The sequence below is a fragment of the Pavona decussata genome, unplaced genomic scaffold (genome assembly GCF_977016875.1).
Source record: "Pavona decussata unplaced genomic scaffold, jaPavDecu1.1 SCAFFOLD_166, whole genome shotgun sequence".
Classification (NCBI taxonomy): domain Eukaryota; kingdom Metazoa; phylum Cnidaria; class Anthozoa; order Scleractinia; family Agariciidae; genus Pavona; species Pavona decussata.
This window is the reverse complement of record NW_028145577.1, coordinates 111,094-130,000: the sequence shown is the minus strand read 5'-3', so window position 1 is coordinate 130,000 and position 18,907 is coordinate 111,094. Positions and strand designations below refer to the sequence as shown.

The following is an 18,907-nucleotide window of genomic DNA, read 5'->3' as shown; positions in this document are numbered from 1 at the left end:
AACTAAGAAAATATAACAGCACAGTTTAGCGTAAATGACATCATCAGGTACCTCTTGCTTCTTTTCTTCTATTTTTCGGACCAAATTCTCAATATCCCTGCGGATAAACAGAAGTGCATACTTTAAGAAGGTGCTTTTTTAAAAAAAATATTAAACTGACATGTAAAAATAAACATTTCGAGAGGTTTGGAAAATTCGTTCTATTTTTGCTGCGATCATTCTGAAAGGTACACTGAGTGAACGTGTAACACAAAGAAATAAACAAGTAACGAGAGAGCTTATGGTTCTGAATTATAATGCCATAAAATAAAATAATTAACATAGAGTTGAGTTTAATATGAAGTTCTTTTTCAGTGTTGCTATACTTAATATAATCTAAACATCAGAGCTAACAGGAAAAAATAAAGGTGCATACCTTTTTACTTCATTCTCTTTCTGAAATAAAGAAGAGGTTATTAGTATTAACCATATTATTTTCAATTTAAATTATTTCTTTGTGAAATTCAATGCTCGGGCCCCACTAGCACTTGTGCCATAAAAACTGCCGAGGGTAAATGAAAGTTGTTACTATTTTTTTTTATATGACATAATAATATGATAATGATGATGAAGATGAGGATAATGGTGATGATGATGATGATGAAGATGATGATGATGTTGATGATGATGATGATGATGATGATCATGATGATGTTGATGATGATGATGATGATGATGATCATGATGATGATGACATGACAGCGATGACTTTGTGATCAAGTGATCAGCCCTTGAGCTTTCCTTTAAAGATGCTCAATGCGATACAATTGCACTTTTACATTTTCATTGAAAAATATACAACCATAACTGATGTCTTCCCGTTATCTTTCTCAAACTCCTTCTTTATTGCAGGAAGACAATGACATAAAAAGCTATATATGCTTTATTTAGTTCATTGTCATTCTGACCTAACTAGGACTTATCAGTGATGGAGCAAGTTCTTATAGAAGAAAGGTCCTCCCAGTTACTATGCAACTTAAGCAGTTGCGAAAAAAGAGCCTGAAAAAAATTCATGCTTTAACGGGATTCAAACCCATGGTCTCTGCAATGCCGGTGTAGTGCATGGGCTCGAATCCCGTTAAAGACTGATTTTTTTTTTTTCATGCTTTCTTTCCGCAACTGCTTAAGTTCCTTACTAACTGAGAGGATCTTTTTTTTGTTTGATCTTTCATCCGCAGTTCAAATATATGTTTCATATATTTACATTTTCAAAACAATTTCAAAACCTTTTTGGTATAAATTTGGTAATCATGATTAATATGACGATGACGACGATGACATTGTTGACTTTGTCTGTAATGGTGATGGTCGTGATAAAGAGAGGAATACTTTTGTATCGTTTTAAATTAATCGAGAGTTTGCTCGTTAGAAAGGCAAAAGAGGGGCTTCAGTTCTGTTGTTAACATTTAGGAAAATTACCTCTTCTTGATCAATATTGTTTCCTTCGCCTTTCAGCTCCTGAAGTGTCCTAGAAAGAAACACAAAGTAATAAAATAACACTTTACATTTTTTTTTTCAAATAAAAGTAACACACCATAGCTAATTTCCTCCTGTTATCTCTCTCTAAGTTATCAGGTCGCATTTATTTTGTTTTGTTATATTGTTTCAGTGAATACTCACCCGTGGAAGTCGATGTTTCTTTCTCTTAGCATTTTTAAATCACCCTGTTGACAGATGATAGATAGATGCAGTGATAAACAAGAGCCCTGAACTAAAAATGTTGGGAGTACATTCCGGAAAGGTTCACATTTCCTTTCCTTGCTAATTTTATCCTTCATCAACTCACATACAGTGTTTACCATCCCACCCCAATACCCCCCTCCTCTACGCCAATTTTAACCCTGTTCTTATTCCTAGTCTCCTGAGTCCGTTTATACTTCGGTATCAAAGAACCCTTGTCTCATTGTCTATTTTCTTTTTGTTCTCAACCGTAATTTCCATTTGTTCTTTTCATATGATTTCTAATCTAGATCTCCTGATTCCCTTCTTTGTTTCTGTCCCATAATCTCGTCCTCCTGCTCACATGACTCCCGTCACTTACTATTCTCTCTATTTAATAGGCCCTACCCTATGTACCTTTTTTCCCTGTGAACATAATATCCCACTGTTGCCCTTATTATTCGTTTAAATGTTTTATCCCCCTGTTCCCAACACTATCCACAGTGACAATTCAGAACTTTTACAGGATAGTGTGGGGACAGTTCAATCTTACTGTGGGAGGGTGGTGTCGAAGCCGGTTGTTTCTTTAAAAAAGCTAAGAGGACACTGTGAATCTAAGGACAGGTCCGTCCATACGAATGAATTATTGTTTGAACTTTTGCAATGCATACATTTTCATGTTCCGTAGGCAATAATACGCATCAGTAACGATCTGCTGAGTCAGATCTTTTTTGGTGACGTCAAGGAATAACCCATGCCTCACGCGGACACTGAGAGCCCATCTCAGCATTAACGGTACCCGACTGTGGACACTATGCAATCTAGGATTGTTTACCTTGAAAATTTCGTGGCCAATTAGGCCACATATGATACTTATTTAATTTAAGTTCATGTCTTCGTCCAGGTTTCGATTCTGCGCGACGGCAAAAAAGTCACCGAACGGTCAAGACTCTTCTGCCTCTTCGATTCTATACACCTAAAATCACTAGGCTGGTGATTTTAGATTGGACAGTGAGAGAATATCTTAGTTGTAAAGTCATGATTCATCTCCTGTTTCCCTTTGCGGCAAAGCAACAGGTGTGGTTTTAAACAAAGCGTTTACACCAAGAAAAAAGAGTTTAAGACCACCTTTTTAAGGACAGATTCCACTTTGTCGTGGCGCAGATTAATCACTAAGCCTGGTTTCCAGTCTTCGCTGACGTATTATCGAAGATGCTATTAAAGTTGATGTTATTGTTCGAACTCATGAATTTTATAATTTCGCCAATCTCCCATTTACCTTTCCATTTGCCCTTTCAGTTCCTACCATAGGAACTAAAGGCACCGATGGAAAGGTATTTGACAGCATGTGACAGTACGTAGAAACAATAACACATAGATCATCGTACCCCCTTTCCCTGTTCCTTTGTTTATCCCTCCGTTCTTCCTCTCCTCCCTGTACCCACCTTTGTCCCTTAATTACCCCTACTTTTCTTGTTTTTAACGTTCCCTCTCCAGTTTGCTTTTTCACCCATTTGCCAACTCCTAATTTCATCATTTTCCCCATTTTACCCAGTTCAAACTATTCTACCAGCCCCCATTGTTTGTATATTTTTTTAAGAGGAAAAATCAAGCTACTTATTTCTCTAAATTACAAACCTGGGCCTTCTCTTTTGCAACCTGAATCTTTTTCTTGGCTGCAGTCAACCGCTTGAACTGCATACTGCAACGAATTTAAAAGTAATAAGGAAATTTAATGGCACTTACTTTCCTATTCTGTTCTTCTAGTTAGGAAGAACTCGTAGGAAGAAAATAATTTTATTTCTGCTATCGCCTCTTTGAAGAGATTTTAACAATACAGACGCTTAGTGAAAGAAAAGAGGCTTTATTTCCGTTGGCTGTATGTGGTCTGTCCGATGGATATGTATAAAAATCCAATTGTAAAATATTTTAATTAAAATAACTGTTTAAAACAACAACCGCTTACTCCGTTGCACTGGTTACCACTTTCAAGTAATCTTCTCTAGACTTTAGTTTCTCTTTTAACCTCTAAAACAAAAAGGAAGAAAGAAGAAAAAAGAATGAATGAACGAACGAACGAACGAATAAATGACTGACTGACTGACTGACTGAATGAATGAATGAATGAATGAATAACAATTCTATCGGCGATTTCATGAATAACAAAGGATACTTTTTGTCTGCGTGTTCTATGTTAGCTTCCGCTGTAATAATTATCTGTTTCGAAATATTTTTTTAATAAATCCCATGAAAATATGGAAATCTGGACTTGCAACTCAGTAGTTAGTCTCCTAAATTTTACAAAGAATCATGAGCATGTCTTGATATTAAGTTTTTATCATTTCAGTATCGTTAGAATCTCTTTTAGCAGATCGCTCTCAAATTTTGTCGTGAAATATCCGCCTCTCTTAGAGCGGTTCAGTCATATTTTCTTATAAAAATTCAATTCTCCTTCAAACATTTCAAATAGAATTTCCCTCAGGATCACAGGCATTGCTCTTACTAGTTAGATCTCTCTTGAATATCAAAATATACTTATTTCATTTTGTAACTGATGACAATTTAAAAATCGCCAAAAAGCAAGAAAATAAGGTAAGTGCATTTTTTTTTTCACTTTGAGGAATTTTTCTTCGAATTGATGAAGAACTTTTGTCCGCATCTCTCATTTTTCCTTTTAATACATCACAGTGTATTACTTTATTTCAATTGCTGATGACAATTTAAATTCTTCTTCGTTTCAAAGAAAGTTTCATGGAAGTGGAAAAGAATTTTTGTCTGCATTTCTTATTTTTCCATTTAATATATCGTAATGTACTTACCTCATTTTCACGCTCCTGGTGATTCAACTTTTTCTCCATCTCGAAGAAATTATTTCTTCGATCTAAAATAAAAGCAGATTTTATTGCTTTAAGAGTCACCAAATGGACTCTTCCAATTTTTTTTCCTGATACTTAGCAAACCAAAGCTATTTAAGCCAGTTAATATCGGTCGGCCAGATATTACATCTTTTCTGGAATTTCCCCCAAAATGCCAATACTGGCATGCTTTTCTCACTTTCCCCCCCCCCCCCTCCCCCCCATCTCCACAAGTTTTGTGCACAATTTGTGTCACTATAAATCGATTTTTATTAATTTTGAAAACTAAAATGTTGACAAATTATCAAGATTAAGTAAAACGTCGTACTTTTTTGCTCGACAAGCTGCCATCAGTTGTTATGAGAGACATTTGAAAAACATTCTTCTCAGAAACAAGGAATCAAGAACTCACGGACCAACTCAGTGTCGATGACAAGCTGAATTGTCAACGGGAATTGGAAAAGTAAGCGAGTCTGTAAAAATGAAAAGCATTAAGAAGCTATTTTGTGGCTTTTTATTGATTGATAATTTTTTTTCTCCTAAGTAAGATTTGGCGCTTTTAACTTTGTTGAGTTCGAAAACTCCGAGTAGATCTTCTCATATTACCGACTTAGGAAGATTTACTCAAAGTTTTCGAAATAACCATTGAAATGACTTTATATTTATTATTTAACTTAAAAGTTTGGGGGTTACCAGAAAGCACCGCTAACTTTTTGTTGACAATGGTACACAATGTTCGCGCGCTAAACCACGCGTACAACTTAGTTGCACGCGTCAGATTACCAAACAAAAATTTCACAACAATTTAAGAGAACACTGTAAAAAATATGTTAGTTTATAAGAATCTGTTGCAGTTTAATGAAACATTAAAGTTAAATCGATACAAAAACCACTTCCACAGAAGGACTGAAGTGCCAAGATAGATTCTTTGTAAGGCTTGCATCTCCGCGCGTGCAAAGCTGAAAGATTTGGAAAGTGGCGAGAAAATAACTGACGCGACAAGACGCGACTTACACTCAGCCATTTTCATTGACCAGTCAGATTGGAGAACATGATCGATTTTACCAAATGTTTTCTCTGAAGACAAACATCTGGGTACGAGATTACTGTTTTCATTCACTCCGTTACTTTCATCAACATTTTCTGAAAACTCCGAGTAAATCTCTGTTATGACGTCAATCTAAATGACATTTGGAATTCGATGCGCGCGACTCTTCTAAAGCTCCAAGCATTCTTGGAATGACGTAATAAAAGGATTTTTTAACATCTAGCGTAACCATAGCAGGCGTAAAAAATAAACAATTAAATACAACTAAACACTGTTTGCACCTTTCCATAAATGTGTTCCACTCCATAAAATATATGTCATTTAAAGTTCTTACATCCGTATTTATTTAAAAAGTGTGGAAGTTATATAATGTATTGAATTAAAGTCAAAAACTGACAAATTTTTGCAGTGGTGTGGTTTTACTGTGTTTATCACAAAATAATTCCTGAACACATTGCGTCCCTACTATATTTTAAAATTCTCAGTTAACGCCCTAGGATCAAAGGCTTCGGAAATGTTATGTTCGGCAACTGTAGGTGGGCGAACATTGCAGCGAAAAGTGCATGGCGGATTTTTATTCCGACAGGATCCGAATGAAATTTTGGAACCGAGCGATCAAGAAAAATCGGCAAATCAAGGTGAGAATTGAAAAACCTTTAAGATGTGACTATGTAAGGTGTGCTTACTAACCTGATGGACGGCCTGAGGCCATTTTCTTAGCTTCTCACTTATCGCTTCTTTTAAATATCTCGTTGAAAATAACTGATTCACTTTTACCAACGTGTCCCAAAATCTTCGAGTTAATTGACCTTTATGACGTAGCATAATTATAAATGCGCGCTAAGTCTGTTTGCTAGTGCGAAATAGCGTTCTTTTTGGTCAGCAGCAATTTGATTGAAGAAACAGAACATAAGAAGCCTATTTCTCTTCGCTAAAAATAACTGTATAATTAATGATGTAAATTATATGAAATGATTCATATATGAAATGATTCATAATGTTCGCGCCAACATTCAGCATAAGCTCTGGGAAAATTGCATTGCAAACTAAACAAAGTTTGTTTAAGCTCTGTTATATCATACATTTTATGTTTTAATCAGATTGCTGTCGTCAATTATTTTGTGTTCTGTAAGTAATGTTATCTCTATTTTAATATGGTTTCATATTGTAATTATTTTCACACGACCCCACAAGCTCTGAGCTTTAAACCCTATCCTGTTTAAATAAAGGATATGTATGTATCAAGTGCAGAGTTTAGTGCAGAGTGCAGCAATGTTATGGTTTTTCCCGTCATTTCAACTTATTTGTTTTGTAAATAAAGTATTTCAAAATGGTCCGGTCAAGTGAGGATTGCTTGGTCATGTGACCAAGAGTTTAAAAGCATAGCGCCCACATCTTGCCTTTTTAAGAGAGCACACAAAATGAAGACCCGTTACGGAGAGTTTCTTTTCTACAAGCGTTTATTACGCAACGCATGCGGGGTAAAAACGGCGAGAACAGAGACATGACTAGTTCCGGGTGAAAGAAATTCGTTTTCATTTGACGGCGGATTTGGACTCTATCATTATTATTTTAATATACATCTCAACCCGACCGTATTGAAAAGGCGGTCGATGAAAACTTCATCTCTTTTTGTTGCACGAGAAGGTGCAGAAAAACGCGATGAAGAGAAGAAAGGAGAAAAAAAAAACGAGAGAGAAAAGGAAAGATAAGAGTACACAACCTTTTTGTTTTTGTTTCGTTTTTTTGTTGTTGTTGTTGTTGTTGTTGCCGACTTTAAACAAAAACCATTTGCGTCGCATCCTTAAAGAACCAAGAATTCAGCGTGCTCATTTTCAATACTTCGTGTAGGTGTGTTTTCAGTCTTATAGCCGATGGTGTCTCAAGGTACCACAGTAAAACGGTTTCAACCAGTGCTTAGCAATATGGGTAGTAAAACTTTAACCTGGGATAGTAATCATATCGACAAGTAAAGATAAACGATAAAAAGGAACAACGTTTTGGGGTCGTCATGACGCCATTATCAAGTTCGAAGTGATAGAAATAATTGAAGTCAATGTCAGAAATAGTTCACCAAAAAATTAACATAATGTCTGAATATACAATGTCACGTAAATATTTTAGCTTGAATTTCTGACATTGACTTCAATTATTTCTATCACTTCGAACTTGATAATGGCGTCATGACGACCCCGAAACGTTGTTCCTTTTTATCGTTTATCTTTACTTGTCTATGTATAACCAAACCTTTACTTATAAGTAATCACATCACGTATCATGATCATATAATGGCCTGTAGCTCAGTTGGTTTGGGGGAATAAAGAGAATTGCTTTTTCCTCCTAGGAACTTTTTCTTCTTGAAATAATGATGAAGTGTCAAGTTCTTCTAAACAAGTCTCTATTTTTGTTGCTTACATTCCACCATTCCATTCTAACATTTCCAGCAAAGAACAACGTCGTTTTTAGGACGAGGTTACTCGCACCAGTACCTTATCTGCATTCAAGATGGTGCCTTCCTGAGACCAAAATGTATTTCTTTGGAGGTCACGACATCTTCAATTCAACTTTAAACTGCTTTCTGGGAAAACAGAAAACAGAGGTGAATGCGCGGTTGGAAGACCGCGAAACGCTGGCCGGCTCTGCAACAGTAGAAAGCAGCCATGCTACCTTTCGAACATAATATATCCTCAGAGATCCCCAGAGCGAAATGGAGAACAAAACCAAAGGATTTTCTAAACTGTACAAACTGACCGATCGGTGATTCGCGAAACGTGGCCCAATCTTCAAAAAAGATATGAAAATCTGGAAAATGGTGTCGCGATTGCAGATGTTGTTGATCCATATAATTATACAGGCGAATTATATGATTTTGAGAAAGTGTTTCTTGGAGTGGGATTAAGTACAGTACCTTGGGGCGTTGGAGACATTATTTTGACTTGCTTTTGGGTTGATGACCGTAAAAACGAAGAAACCTTTTCCCAGAAGCTTTCCAAGTGTGAGTATTAATTAACTCTCTCTTAATGTTATTAATGTCTAGGCATTTTTGGTGGACCAGTATCTCTGGCATGCAGTCAGGGCTTTGGGAGAGCCCATGTTGCAATACTAGTGATTCAGCCCTGTTCCAGATTCTGCTCCACTCATGTGCCGAACCCAATTGATAAATTAAGTGCAGCAAAAGAGGGGCGTCTGAATCAGTTTGGCACTGCAAACTTTGTCAATTTTGACAGGGTCTGCTGCATAATGTGACACTGCAGAGGGAGCTGATTTAGATGCTGTTCCTATAGCATGGCGCATAGCAGTCGTTTCCATTTCCTTTAAGTACGAAATATGCGCGACGGCATTGCCCTAGCTTATGCATCAAACGGAAATGACTGCTACACAGGCTACTGTTCTTATCGTGTAATTAAATGCATAAATTACATGTAGTTCCGATCAACTAATAATGCATTAATTACTCATTAACAAATATAGAGTGGTGTTTGCTGTTTAAAATGATTTCTAAAAGATTATAAGCATCCTGTCTGCTACCTTTGATGAAATTAAAATATACACGTAGTGAATTCAATAGCATAAATTAAGAACTAAAACGCCTTTTTAAAGGTTGTTGACAAGAATGCTAAATGTTCAAAATCAAAATTTTTTTGAAAGTGTTAGAATTAATATTTGTTTAGAAGAGTGCTATATTGTTTTGGAAGCAGGTTGTCTGTCAATTAAATTAATTGTTATCACCCGGGATCAGCTTAATGGCCAAGATTCAAGTGTCTGGCTCTTTTGTATGGATTGTAGCAGACAAGCTATTGAAAGCTAATAATAAAAAAAAAAAATAGTGGAGGAAACAATTGACAACTTTAATGGCATAACCGTTATCAGGAGAATCTTCATTGATACACGACTTTCACCCTCATTAGCATACATTAGCATACGCAAACTAATGCACTCTAGATAAATTGAAAGAGCTAGTCAAACTTAAAACCCACTAAAAAATGTGAGAAATGAACTTTAAAAGTATCAAGATGTTAAAAAGAATATATGGCTTCTGGCAGCTCATTCCACCCAGCCAAGTTTTCAAAGTGGATTTATTATAAAATATTTCTCACAGATATTCACCCTGGTTACTATTTGTCACAGGTCATTTTAGTTTATTGTGTCCATTTATTATAACATACTGTTTCATATAATATACTAATGAAGTAAAATGTAAACAATGACATCACATGCCTGCCTTTGAAGGGGAACAGAGCAAAGGATCCACAGAAAGTAAATAAATTACTATAAGTTTTGTGCCCATTTCATTTAATAATTTTAAACAATAAATTATTAAATGTACTGCTTCAGAGAATATGTAAATTTATGTTTTCTTTTGCTGGTATGTCCTTGTCACTGAAATTAATAAAATACATCAGGTGTCATTTATTCACTAGACTTTAAAAACATGACATCACATCTCTTTCACATATACCACTCATTGAGAATCAAATCTTACCAGTATGTAGGGTGATTGTCAGATTATTCTAGTTTAATGTCCTATCTCCCGTGAGTCTCCTGCAGCTCAGTAGTAGAGAATCAAAGCTAGTAATTGACTGCTGTTAGGAGAACTCAGATTTTCTTTTTCTAAGTAAGCCTGTGTCACTGACTGAAAAAAGCCTTTTTCATTTTTTCACTAGGCTTTAAACAAGGTGTAAGCTCATTTTCACCCCTGTGAGGTATGTGGCCTGAAAATAATAGGCGTTATTGATCAATGCTCACCCTTTTTCTGAGCGATACGAGGCACAAGATAACAGTGTAAAGCATGAAACATGACTGTGGGAGTGTGGAACAGACGATAAGCTCACTTGTCATGCTCTGTTTGGCTAAGAAAAAAGGGCTTGTGAAGCAAAATGCCTCTTATTTTTAGGACACTTACATAATCAGTTCAGAAATTAAGTAATTTATAATATTTGTTATAATATTATTGGCATAAGGTAAGCTAGACAAACACCTTAAATAAGCTTGGCAGTCATTTTACATTTTACCACAATTGTTTCTAGTCTCGCAATCTGATTGGCTAATTTTCTGTTGTCGATAAGAGTCTAGACATCGTTGCTTGCGTCAATCAGTGCACCAAAATTTTGACAGTTATTATAAAAATTTTCTTTGACGTTGATATTGTTGTTAAAAAACAAATCGAATGTGGTTTAGCGTTGTCTGTACTCTTATCGACAATGGTATTTGTCATCACAGTGGTCAATATTTGTTGTGGACACACTCGGCTGTGCCAATATTTGTCATCACAGTGGTCAAAATTTGTTGTGGACTCACTTGGCGCACAACATTTTTACCATTGTGATGACGAATATTGTTGTCAATAAGAGTACAGACAACGCCAAACCACCGCATTTGATTTGTCAATTTGAGCACTCGTACTGGAGCTAAAAGTAAATTTCACTCTACAAAAGCTTGACTGTGTAATAAGCTTCTCCTTCATTTGTTTATGAGTGCAACCCCCATCCCCTCCACCTAACCCAGGGTCTAAAACTGGCATGGATATGTGGTCCAAAAATTTCCAGATAGCAGAGTTTCCTTATTTTATGACCAAGCAGATGTCGGTAATTAGTACAACACATGATAAGTAGTGTCTTAAATGATTATCACTGCATCTGTGTATATAACATTATGACTGCTGATCCTTTTAAAAGTTTAAGCACTACTTTATTTTTATTTTAATTTTTTCAGGTATTGGGACTTAAGCATTTGATGCTTGACTGGGGCTGTATGAAGATGCTCCAACACAGGAAGCCCAGGGATTCATTTAGCAGGTGAAAAACTCTTTTAAGCTTCTCACAAGCCTATATTCAATTTACCAAGCACAGTTGCTGGGAAATACGTATTCTTTTAAAGATAAATTTATGTTCAAGAAGTTCCTCAAGTGTGGTGATGGTGTTTTTGAAATATTAAGGCAGAGCTTTGTTGAGAAAATAAAAAATGAAGGAACTTGAAGATATGGGAAAAAAGGGAATAATTTATGCAACAGTTCTCAAAGTGTGAATATGAGGGAACAGAATGTGAGTGAAAATCCTCCTCCACCCTTATTTCATGTCTTCTGTATCAAATGTGGTGTATTAAATATGCGAAATTCTGGAGTTTTCCCTAAATTTCATGGTTCAATATAATTATAATTATTATTACAGTGTACGTTTCCTCCGGACGGTCATTGGAAAGTCTGAGAGGGTTGGGGAGAGTTCCTCTGAAAGGCATTTGACATTTACGAAGGCAAGTTGGAGGATTCAGAAGATTCTGCTTTGGGTGGGGGTGGGGGGGGGGGGGGGGGTGGTCCAAATCAAAAACCTTCCATGGGAGAGGTATGGGTGATATTTTTTCTGGAACAATCCATTGGTTGAGAAAGAAAACTTTATTCGTAAAATGGCAGACTTCTGTTGCATCACGAATAGTGACATCAGCTTGCTTGTGGTTAATTGTGATTGGCTCATACATGTAACACAACATAGCATTCTTGTTGTAAGATGTTTCATTGGAGCAGTTGGTAACTCTATACAGTAGTTAATTGAAGGACTGGTTATGAAACCTTGACATGAAAGTAATGGTGCTGCGATTTATGTTGGAAGGGCCGAGACCGTGCACGATCCTTTGTTTGAATGTTCACACTACAGCTGAATATTTTAACAGGAACGTTTCTATGGTTCAGTTGCCCCAACACTTTTAAAATCTATTGTGGTTTGTGCACGGTCAAGGCTAAAAATGCTAACTAAAACATAGGACAAAGACGTTTGTCAGGTTTCGAACCATTGCTTTTTATTAACTATTGTAACTCCTTAGAGATATCTATCAGGGAGACTTTTTCTCTTCCCTCTCTCCCTGTCCTCTATTAAGATATAATGAACTACAACTGTACCTTAAAACCATTTCTGACAGCCATATCAGCCAGTACCCATTTATACACTTCGGTGATAAAGAAAAAATAACACAACATGACATAATGTTGTGATGAGCCTTGAACCACTGGAGCCCTCTGATGCTCTGATTGAAATTCCAACATACTCACCACTGTAAGCACATAACAGCATCTTCATGTAGCACACACCATAATAGCTCAGTTGCACACAGGGGCTTATTGAATTTTAAACCCTGTGAAATTACTAAGGACTTGGCGCCTTCCCTTCCCAAGGCTCTCATGAACTGAAAATATTAAACTAAACCAAAACAAACAAAAAATGAAATCGTTGGAAGATCACTTACGATCGTTCTTCAATTTCTTCATTACACATGCAAGCTATACAGTGAATAACCAACAGCAACACAATCAATAGTTCTTTATTCAACGAAATCTTTCAAAAACTGTTCCTATTGTTTGTCTAATAACGCCTTTTAACAATTCTTTTTCTGAGCCAGTAGTTTAGGGTTGTACTGCTCATGAGATTCAGCAACTGTTATGTTCAAGGTTTACATTGACTTAACTTTTGGTTTCAACAAAATATGAAAAGGATGTCCTTTACAACACTTGTTAAAAACTTGCATCTCAAAACAAGAAAAAGATAACTTAAATATCAGGTTGAACTCAGTCTCAATTTTTTTTTAATCCATAAAGTTTTTCTTTGTTTTATTGTTTTTAGCTTTGTGTACATACACTACGTTGCATGACGTTCAATGGGTTGGACAGCCCTTGTCGCTGCAGTACCCTTACAAAGCTCCTTGACCGCTTTCGTAAACTCTTACATTCTTATGGCATATATCAAGGGATTGACGGTAGAATTGGCACTACGTATCTGATAATAAACCTGACTGTGGCTGATTTACTGGTGGGAACAGTGTCAGGACCAGTGGAAATATTCGGACAAGATTTGGACCTTGGAAATGGTTTGGAGATGGCAAGAATCCATCATTTTAACCTCGAGCCTCGTGTTTCCCCTTACCTGTCGTTAATTTCCTTAGAGCGGTTACACGCCACACTTTTCTCGTTTAGGCACTGTTTAATTGAGAAATGGCTTTACTTCAAGGTTATTATTGGCAGCTGGATGATAACTTTGCTTCTGGCATTCACGATGTCTGTTCTTGAAGAGCTTGATTTAGTGTTAACTGTGTATTCATTTGCATGTTGTACTTTTCTTACTGTCCTTATCATAACTGTTTCGTATGTTATTATTATCATAAAATTCAAAAGTAACCCTCCTCCGCAGCATTCTAGTGCAGTTGCCTCAGAAAGGAAATTGTCAGTAACCTTAAGCATGGTCACCGTCGTCTCTATCCTAACCATTTTGCCCGTATCTATTTCTATGGCAATTGAATATGACAAGTTCAGTCAAATGTCTAATGCAGCAAATTTTCAAATAACCGAAACGTTAAAGTTGATAAATTATGCCAATTCTACCATCAATCCCTTGATATATACCATAAGAATGCAAGAGTTTACCAAAGCGGTCCAGGAGCTTTGTAAGGGTACTGCAGCGACAAGGGGTGTCCAACCCATTGAACGTCATGCAACTTAGTGTATGTACACAAAGCTAAAAACAATAAAACAAAGAAAAACTTAAAGGATTAAAAAAAAATTGAGACTGAGTTCTGAACCTGATATTTAAGTTATCTTTTTCTTGTTTTGAGATGCAAGTTTTTAACAAGTGTTGTAAAGGACATCCTTTTCATATTTTGTTGAAACCAAAAGTTAAGTAAAAGTAAACCATGAACATAACAGTTGCTGAATCTCATGAGCAGTACAACCTTAAACTACTGGCTCAGAAAAAGAATTGTTAAAAGGCGTTATCAGACAAACAATAGGAACATTTTTTGAAAGGTTTCATTGAATGAAGAACTATGGAATGTGTTGCTGTTGGTCTCTTCACTGTATAGCTTGCATGTGTAATGAAGAAATTGAAGAACGATCGTAAGTGATCTTCCAACGATTTCATTTTTTGTTTGTTTTGGTTTAGTTTAATATTTTCAGTTCATGAGAGCCTTGGGAAGGGAAGGCGCCAAGTCCTTAGTAATTTCACAGGGTTTCAAATTCAATAAGCCCCTGTATGTAACTGAGCTATTATGGAGTGTGCTACATGAAGATGCTGTTATGCTTACAGTCGTGAGTATGTTGGAATTTCAATCAGAGCATCAGAGGGCTCCAGTGGTTCAAGGCTCATCACAACATTTTGTCATGTTGTGTTATTTTTTCTTTCTCACCGAGGTGTATAAATGGGTACTGGCTGATGTGGCTGTCAAAAATGGTTTTAAGGTACAGTTGTAGTTCATTATATCTTAATAGATAGCACCATTGCTTTCATGCCAAGGTTTCATAACCAGTCCTTCAATTAACTACTGTATAGAGTTACCAACTACTCCAATAAAACATCTTACAACAAGAATGCTATGTTGTGTTACATGTATGAGCCAATCACAATTGACCACAAGCAAGCTGATGTCACTATTCGTGATGCAACAGAAGTCTGCCATTTTACAAATAATTAAGTTTTCTTTCTCAACCAATGGATTGTTCCAGAAAAAATATCACCCATACCTCTCCCATGGAAGGTTTTTTTTATTTGGACCACCCCCCCTCCCTACCCCCACCCAAAGCAGAATCTTCTGAATCCTCCAACTTGCCTTCGTAAATGTCAAATGCCTTTTAGAGGAACTCTCCCCCACCCTCTCAGACTTTCCAATGACCTTCTGGAGGAGACGTACACTGTATGAACCATGAAATTTAGGGAAAACTCCAGAATCTGACATATTTAATACACCCCATTTGATACATGAAACAAGGGTGAAGGAGGATATTCACCCACATTCTGTTCCCTCATATTCACACCTTGAGAACTGTTGCATAAATTTTTCCCTTTTTTCCCATAGCTTTAAGTTCCCTCATTTTTTATTTTCTCACCAAAGCTCTGCCTAAATATTTCAAAAACACCATCACCACACTTGAGGAACTTCTTGAATACAAATTGATCTTTAAAAGAATACGTATTTCTCAGCAACTGTGCTTGGTAGATTGAATATAAGCTTGTGAGAAGCTTAAAAGAGTTTTTCACCTGCTAAATGAATCCCTGGGCTTCCTGTGTTGGAGCATCTTCATATAGCCCCAGTCAAGCATCAAATGCTTAAGTCCCAATACCTGAAAAAATTAAAATAAAAATAAAGTAGAGCGTAAACTTTTAAAAGGATCAGAAGTCATAATGTTATATACACAGATGTAGTGATAATCATTTAAGACACTACTTATCATGTGTTGTACTAATTACCGACATCTGCTTGGTCATAAAATAGGGAAACTCTGCTATCTGGAAATTTTTGGACCACATATCCATGCCGGTTTTAGACCCTGGGTTAGGTGGAGGGGGGTGGGGGGTGCTCTCATAAACAAATGAAGGAGAAGGTTATTACACAGTCTTTAAGCTTTTGAAGAGTAAAATTTGTTTTTAGTTCCAGTTCCAGTATGAGTGCTCAAATGTAAAATGACTGCCAAGCTTATTAAAGGTGTTTGTCTGGCCTACCTTATGCCAATAATATTATAACAAATATTATAAATTACTCAATTTCTGAACTGATGATGTAAGTGCCCTGCAAATAAGAGACATTGTGCTTCACAAGCCCTTTTTTCTTACCCAAACAAAGCATGACAAGTGAGCTTATCGCCTGCCCTACAGTCATGTTTCATGCTTCAGACTGTTATCTTTTGCCTTGTATGGCTCAGAAAAAGGGTGAGCATTTCATCAATAAGGCCTATTATTTCCAGGCCACATACCTCACAGGGGTGAAAATGAGCTTACACCTTGTTTAAAGCCTAGTGAAAAAATGATAAAGACTTTTTTCACTCAGTGACACAGGCTTACTTAGAAAAAGAAAATCTGAGTTCTCCTAACAGAAGTCAATTACTAGCTTTGATTCTCTACTACTGAGCTGCAGGAGACTCATGGGAGATAGGACATTAAACTACAATAATCTGACAATCACCCTACATACTGGTAGGATTTGATTCTCAATGAGTGGTATATGTGAAAGAAATGTGATGTTATGTTTTTAAAGTCTAGTGAATAAATGACACCTGATTTTTTTTTATATATTTCAGTGACAAGGACATACTGTACCAGCAAAAGAAAACATAAACTCACATATTTTCTGAAGCAGTACATTTAATAATTTATTGTTTAAAATTCTTAAATGAAATAGACACAAAACTTATAGTAATTTATTTACTTTCTGTGGATCCTTTGCTCTGTTCCCCTTCAAAGGCAGGCATGTGGTGTCATTGTTTACATTTTACTTCATTAGTATATATGAAACAGTATGTTATAATAAATAGACACAATATAAACTAAAATAACCTATGACAAAAAAAGTACGTAACCAGGGTGAATATCTGTGAGAAATATTTTATAATAAATCCACTTTGAAAAGAATGTAATGGCTGGGTGGAATTAAAGCTGCCAGAAGCCATATATCCTTTTTAACATCTTAATACTGTTAAAGTTCATTTCTCAAATTTTTAGTGGGTTCTAAGTTTGACCAGCTCTTTCAATTTATCTAGAGTGCATTAGTTTGTGTATGCTAATGTATGCTAATGAGGTTGTAAGTCGTGTATTAATGAAGATTCTCCTGTAGCATTGATAACAGTTTAGGTGCCATTAAAGTTGTCAATTTTTTCCTCCACTATTTTTTTTTATTATGAGCTTTCAATAGCTTGTCTGCTACAATCCATACAAAAATGCCAGACACTTGAATCTTGGCCATTAAGCTGATCCCGGCTGATAACAATTAACTTAATCGACAGACAACCTGCATCCAAAACAATATAGCACTCTTCTAAACAAATATTAATTCTAACACTTACAAATAAATTTTGATTTTGAACATTTAGCATTCTTGTCAACAACCTTTAAACAGGACTATTTTAATTCTTAATTTATGCTATTGAATCCACGGCGTGTATATTTAAATTTCATCAAAGTTAGCAGACAGAAAGCTTATAATCTTTTAGAAATCATTTTAAACAGCAAACACCACTCTATATTTGTTAATGAGTAATTAATGCATTATGAGTTGATAGGAGCTACATCTAATTTATGCATTTAATTACACGATAAGAACAGTAGCCTGCGTGGCAGTCATTTCCATTTGATGCATGAGGGCAATGCCGTGGTGCATCTTTCATGCTTAAAGGAAACGGATACGACTGCTATGCGCCAGGCTATAGGAACAGCATCTAAATCAGCTCCCTCTGCAGTGTCACATTATGCAGCAAACCCTGTCAAAATTGACAATGTTCGCAGTGCCAAACTGATTCAGACGCCCCTCTTTTGCTGCACTTAATTTATCAATTGGGTTCGGCACATGAGTGGAGCAGAATCTGGAACAGGGCTAAACCACTAGTATTGCAACATGGGCTCTCCCAAAGCTCTGACTGCATGCCAGAGCTACTGGTCCACCAAAAATGCCTAGACATTAATAACATTAAGAGAGAGAATATTAATACTCACCATTGGAAAGCTTCTGGGAAAAGGTTTCTTCGTTTTTACGGTCATCAACCCAAAAGCAAGTCAAAGTAATGTCTCCAACGCCCCTAGGTACTGTACTAAATCCCACTCCAAGACACAATTTCTCAAAATCATCTAATTCGTTTGTATAATTATATGGATCAACAACATCTGCAATCGCGACGCCATTTTCCATTTTCCACGTTTCGCGAATCACCGATCGGTCAGTTTGTACGGTTTAGTAAATCCTTTGGTTTTGTTATAATCCATCCAGCTCCATTTCGCTCTGAGGATCTCTGAGGATAATTATGTTGGAAAGGTAGCATGGCTGCTTTCTACTGTTGCAGAGTTAGCGGTCTTCCAACCGCGCATTCACCTCTGTTTTCTGTTTTCCCAGAAAGCAGTTTAAAGTTGAATTGAAGATGTCGTGACCTCCAAAGAAATACATTTTGGTCTCAGGAAGGCACCATCTTGAATGCAGATAAGGTACTGGTGCGAGTAACCTCGTCCTGAAAACGACGTTGTTCTTTGCTGGAAACGTTAGAATGGAATGGTGGAATGAAACCAACAAAAATAGAGACTTGTTTAGAAGAACTTGACACTTGATCATTATTTCAAGAAGAAAAAGTTCCTAGGAGGAAGTAGCAATTCTCTTTATTCCCCAAACCAACTGGGCTACAGGCCATTATATGATATGTGATGTGATTATTATCCCAGGTTAAAGTTTTACTACCCATATTGCTAAGCAATACATGAAACCGTTTTATGATACATCTTTGGGATCCTTGAGACACCATCAGCTATAAGACTGAAAACACATCTACACGAAGTATTGAAAATGAGCACGCTGAATT

The 18,907-nt window shown here is 36.4% G+C and overlaps 1 protein-coding gene across 5 annotated transcripts in view; it reads right to left on the bottom strand.

Moving 5' to 3' along the window:
• LOC146464249 (uncharacterized) overlaps nt 1-6,417 on the bottom strand; it is a 102,164-nt gene extending 95,747 nt beyond the window's left edge. For 4 of the 5 annotated variants that reach the window (XM_085129969.1, XM_085129963.1, XM_085129962.1 and 1 more), the window contains exons 1-2: nt 6,292-6,417; nt 4,518-4,579 (exon numbers count right to left, since the gene is read on the bottom strand). In XM_085129969.1, coding sequence (XP_084986095.1) covers nt 4,518-4,579; nt 6,292-6,313 — 84 coding nt within the window. In that variant the 5' untranslated portion in view covers nt 6,314-6,417. Of the gene's footprint in view, nt 1-1,458; nt 1,508-1,659; nt 1,704-3,336; nt 3,401-3,664; nt 3,727-4,517; nt 4,580-6,291 lie in introns of all 5 variants that reach the window. The other variant, XM_085129966.1, reaches the window with a different exon arrangement.
• Between the last annotated feature and the right edge of the window lie 12,490 nt (nt 6,418-18,907).